This window comes from Pinus tabuliformis, chromosome 8, assembly GCF_031772625.1.
Source record: "Pinus tabuliformis cultivar Carrire ecotype Pingquan chromosome 8, CPIR1, whole genome shotgun sequence".
In the NCBI taxonomy this organism is placed as follows: Eukaryota; Viridiplantae; Streptophyta; class Pinopsida; order Pinales; family Pinaceae; genus Pinus; species Pinus tabuliformis.
The window spans coordinates 1368963412-1368968988 of record NC_142294.1 but is presented as its reverse complement, the minus strand read 5'-3'; the positions used below and the strand labels follow the sequence as shown (position 1 = coordinate 1368968988).

General features: G+C 36.9%; 1 protein-coding gene across 1 annotated transcript; it reads left to right on the top strand.

The window, feature by feature from the left end:
* The first annotated feature begins 851 nt into the window (after window positions 1-851).
* On the top strand, window positions 852-3643 carry LOC149240589 (uncharacterized). The gene is made up of 2 exons (XM_089367334.1): window positions 852-1669; window positions 2407-3643. Exons 1-2 carry the CDS (start codon window positions 1655-1657, stop codon window positions 3307-3309), a joined length of 918 nt encoding a protein of 305 aa, XP_089223460.1. The 5' UTR covers window positions 852-1654; the 3' UTR covers window positions 3310-3643.
* Window positions 3644-5577: the final 1934 nt, after the last annotated feature.

The following is a 5577-nucleotide window of genomic DNA, read 5'->3' as shown; positions in this document are numbered from 1 at the left end:
TCCATAATTGTAAACAATAATGGTGTCTTTGATTATGAGTGAAAATATGCTCCACTTACCTTTAAAGTGACAAATTATTTTGTTGATAATATAAAAAATTAGTCGAATACCATGCTAGAGAGTTCATACAAAACTCCATCCAACTACTAACAATTCAAAAATTCCAATTTAACAAATCTTATAAGCCTTTCTTTTCTTTTATACTTTTAAGACAAAATTCCAATTTAACAATCTTATAACCCTTTCCTTTCTTTTATACTTTTAAGACCATTACTAAGTTATATTGTTTTTATCAATATTTGAGTTGGCTTCGTCAACCAATTTTACAAGCCTGTGACCTCTGTCCAATAGTTTAAACTCCACTTGCATGACATCTGTGGTAAGTATTTTCCACTCACTCCATTTTCGGAATCACGTTAAACGTAATTTTTAAACGATGAATTTTCCACGACGCAGAAAATGGAATCGTTAAAAGTCTGACAAAATGGTCAAAAAGTAGATGTAGAAATATCTATGGGAAAATTAATTAATAATAATAAAGAACCAACTATGTGAATGGAGAGGTACTGAAGAGTCGTTGGACGTGGACGCAACCCATGTGAATGGGGAGTTGGTAGAAGATGATGTTGGTTAGGAAACTTGTAAATGTGAAACGGTGAAAAAGTATAACTATAAATTCCTAGAAGGGAAAATTAATTAGTAATAATAAAAATTAATTATATTGCCAATATTATTTCTCTAATACCATAAATACACATTCACAGGCTATTTCATTTTTCTACCCCTGCGGCATTTTGGTGCATTCTTCGGACGCCCACTGTTTTCTGCAACGATTCTGGGTACTAAGTTCTGTTTTTCTCTTATTTCTTATTTCTATGAGCAATCCGTGAAGAATTCAGGCCAAGTCTATCTCTGTTACTGTTCACATCAATTGGCTTTTCAACTCTATGCATTTACAGCAATTTATTTCCTCAGCGTTTTATCAGAAACAATCAGTAATAACTCTGAGATGCCATGAATAATAATTTTAGACGGAAAATTGAATTGAATTCAATTCTAAGATTTGTTTCCCTTTAAATTTGTTCATTTTGATTGCTTGGGCGTTATAAACGCTTATGTTGTATTGGTTCGGAATTGTCTTTGATGTTTTATTAAGTGTAGCAGGCTCTTCAAATTGACAAACCATCCAACCGGTCCTGGAAAAGTTTGTTTCAAGTCCTGATCAAACAATCAGGGTTCGCAGTGTATTACTTTGTTTATCCTCGGGCATTTCAGGAGCAGATGCTTCCAGATCTATCTTGACAGATGCAAGTCCCCGAATCAGATCTACGATCTGGGGCTGTGATCCAGTGCGGAAAGGAGCCTTTGTGTGACCATGGCCCTGGGCAGACGCAGAACAGATATCTGCAATAAACCCTCGCCCTTCCCTTCGTGTACGCTCCATTCCTGCTACCCGCTCAGTCTATGCTTGTCAGGTCTCTCGGGTTGCCCTCCTTGCATACCAGATCCACTTTTTCCCATTCATCCTTCTCTCCTTCGCCGCTGAGGTAGCGAGAGACCCGTCGCTTAAACCCTTCCTTCCCGTTTTCGCTGATCTGGTTCAGCTTCGTGGCCAGGGCTGGAAGCTTATGGATCCGATGGATTTCGGCTGCGGATGAAACAGCTGCAGGTACGGCGGCCATTTTCGATCGCACGAAAACTCCCTCAGGACCAAATCCCTTATATTATACAACTGTTATACAACAGATATATAAATTTTGTTTTTCTGTCAATTCCTCCTCTTCTTCTATGCTATTCTGTTTTCTCTATTCTTTCAACTCTGTTGCTGTTCTGTTTTGTCTACATACAATTCAAGCAAATGCTTGATCCTCGTGAGGATATTTGTTTTTAAACATTTGGTGGGTCATTTTTATCTAGAGTACAGGTTCAGATATTAAATGAGATAAATAAGACCTCAATTTTGTAACCCATTATGTGTAATTTTCCAAATATGTTTGGAGTTAAATTCAGCGTAATTGGTGCGTTCTTCATGCAGTAACGCAGCTTCTATGTTTTCAGTGTTCTTTTTGTAAGTTGGTTTTTCTTTGGCCAACACTAAGTATTAATGATCGGACCACATTGTATATTTTTAATATTGGGCACTTTCCAGTTTATTATAAATATATCACTTTCCTATACTACATAATAAAATGCAACAGATATTTAGATTTAGTCTCTGTGTCAATTTATCTTCTTCTTTTTTTCCCTGGATGGAGTCGACGCTAATTCAAGATTCTGGTCAGTGCTTTCTGTTTTTAAAGAAGGAAATCTAAAATTCGTTATATTTTATTTAGTGTCTAGCTTGACAGTTAATAATAAATATTTTCTGGATTACTATGTGACCACCACTACCTTTATGTAAACCAGGTTTCGATGGCTAGCACCATCCTCCGAGAAATTGGGCTATGGCTAGCAGATCACACGCTGGATGAATTAATTGAAAAAACTTCAGGTCCCAATATTACAGCAGAGGCAAGCAGACTGGGGATATTGGACTTTATAAAAAAGAAGGATAAAGATGATAGTGAAAGCATGATGTGGGGATTGTTAGACACATATAATAAGATCTTCATAGAAGCAAGCGTATTGCTTTATTTTAAGAGGATTTCAGGTGTTATTTTTATGGGTGGTTTTATAAAAAATCATGGAGGTTTCCCAAATCTCCATAAGTTCTGGGAAATGATAGTAGGCAAGAAAATCTTCTCTTCTGAGTTGAGAAAATCTCCCCCAGAAGTCCACCCAGAGGTAAGAGCGTTATTAAAAACTCAAATGATTTTGTTAATAGAATATGTGGGCTCCACGAGAAAGGAAGCTCTAGATATTATAGAAAAACACTGGCGCAAGGAGTTGAGGATGGAAAGAAATTATTATTATGGATATTACTGGGAAACACCATGCTGTGTCCTGATGCCTCGCAAGCTATCATTAACTCTGCTTTACAGAAATGGAAGAATTTGGGATGCAGCAGAAGAAAAGTGGTATGCTGGAACCAGGAAAATCTATGAGGAGGAAATATTCGGTAAAGCTGAGAATAAAGCTCTAGATCCCACTCTCAAAGGATTACAATTATTGGATCCTCCTGAAGAATATGAACCAGCAAAAATAGATACAAATGCAGATTGGTTTAATGAAGATGCCGAAAGAAGTGCAAAAGAATTATGGAAAATACTGGAATCTAACAATGAGTGGCCTGGTTGGGATGAAGCAAGAAAATGTTCTTTTCAAGTTCGAGATCTTAGTATAAAGATCCCACTGATTCCCAAACAATAAAGTTGGCTTCATCCGCCGTGCAAATGCTCCTCGCAATCCTTCCATCTGTATGTCACGAAAGTCGAACAATGTGCATTAGTCATCTCAATATTGTTGGAAAGTGTGCGTTAAGTCCTGTCTAATATTAGCGGTTTGAAGTTCACTTTATATTTGGAAAATGTGTGTAGGTCAGGTTATTTTGGACCAGTAGCTAGTCTAAAAAAATATATATATTTTTCATCTCATTCATTATAAGAATCAAGTTTGTGTAATCAATAGACAACAATCCCTGCTTTTATGGTTTGCTCCTATGGTTTGTGTGTATTAATTTGATGATAAAGTGTTGGGTGTTTTACACTCGTGAAAGTGTTATATTATTTTCTCAATAAAATTTTTTTAATGAAATTGATTTTTATTTAAAATGTATTTTTAAATATTTAACTAAAATTTAATATAATTAAAAATGTTAATTTATTATATAAAATTCATAATTAAAAAAAAGTTTAATAATTATTTATAAATAACAACCCCACTCGGCTCTCTACAAAAATTAAAGTCAACAACCCCAAAACTCTAGAGCTTCTAGCACAAAAAAGAAAACCACCCAACAATGAGTGAACCAACAAGCCTTTTTACTGCAAAACACTACGTATACAAACCTAGAGGACCCCCACCTACCACTAGACACTACAGAAGTGTTGAAATTTTAGTGACTATAAAATGCACCTGAGGTCAATGTGCAATTATAGCTAGCTCCACAACTTCCCACGTTAACCCACTAAGTCACAACGAGCTCAGGACCTCTAAACTAATACAAAGGGATGTTAACTGAGCTCAAGTACTACACCAATAAACTCAATACTAGAGCATCAGACCTTATGGCTTCCTCTCCTCCCACTGAAATGGACATATAATGCATGCTACTGAGGCCCAAAAGGTTTTCCCAACCAGATAGGCGAGAAGCTAGGCACAATTCCCCCATGCCAAGGCCCTCGACCCTCTAACAAAATAACAAACCCCGCACAGCTTGGAATTGACACAAAAGGCTTAAAATACAATGAACAACAACCAACACCTAGCACCACCTTACAATAGCTTGGAAACCAAGATCTTCAGAAAAGAAAGAGACATACCAAGGGAGAGAACCATAGTTTCTTACCTCATTCCAGGCATGGAGCTTCCACAACTCATTCTGGAGCAATATCGGTGCACCCACGACATAAATTGGCTAGACATGATTAATTGACTCTCTAGACAACTTCAAACAGCCTCACCATATTCCAGGATCCCAATTAAGTTTCAATTGAACTAATGGTCCTCCTCTCAAACCTCTGGAGACACAACAAAAACACCCCTCGACAAACCTCCCAAGATGCACAGACAACAATCCCCTTTATCCTTGCCAGTCTACTTATCAAATTCATCTTAAAAACACTCCCACGTCCATCTCATACAAGTCCAAATAACCCACAACTAACAAAGTGAGTCTCTTTCTCACATCAATATCACAACACTACAAATCCACTTAAATTCCATCAATAGAATAACTATTGAGTAACCTCAGACTCTTCTCTCACACTAGGGTGTATGTCACTTCGGTGCCATGTTATCCCTCATTAAATTCCCAAAACATCATTGGGGTCGTAGGAACCCATCAAAATTCCCACATCCCCATGCAATGACATCCCATCAGAAAATATTTTGTTCAAATTACAATAATTTATACAACAATTTTTTTATTCATAAAATTATATATTAGACGTTGAAAGTTTGGAAGTGTTAGTCCACTCTTACTGTATTCATTATTAAGAAATAATCATTCTATATTCATCTTAACTTCATATTTATCGAATCTCTAGAAGTACAAACTGTTAGGATATTCCGACACATAGGATATAGTTAAGTTCAACTTGGTCTAGTATAGAGTTAGGTAAAGTGTCTTTCTTTACCGTTGTACATTTTGTAACTTACAATCCGACCGTCACGATATGTAGTGATCCGACGGTTCACTCTCACCTCGGTATTACCGACACTTGATCCGTGGCTTGACACCCGATTGGTCCATGAGTTCTATAAAAAGCGCATAGAGGGTCATTGTTTGGGTAATCCGTGCATGAGAGAAGCTTATGTAAATTTTCATTCTTTGATTAATAAATTGCCTGTAGTACCCACGTTGGGACAGGCCGTGGACTGTTTCCCTCTTTGAGGGTTTTAACCACGTCAAAAATATTGGTGTATTGATCTGTGATCTGGTTGTGAGCGGTGTCCTTTTGGTATTCTTTCTGAGGA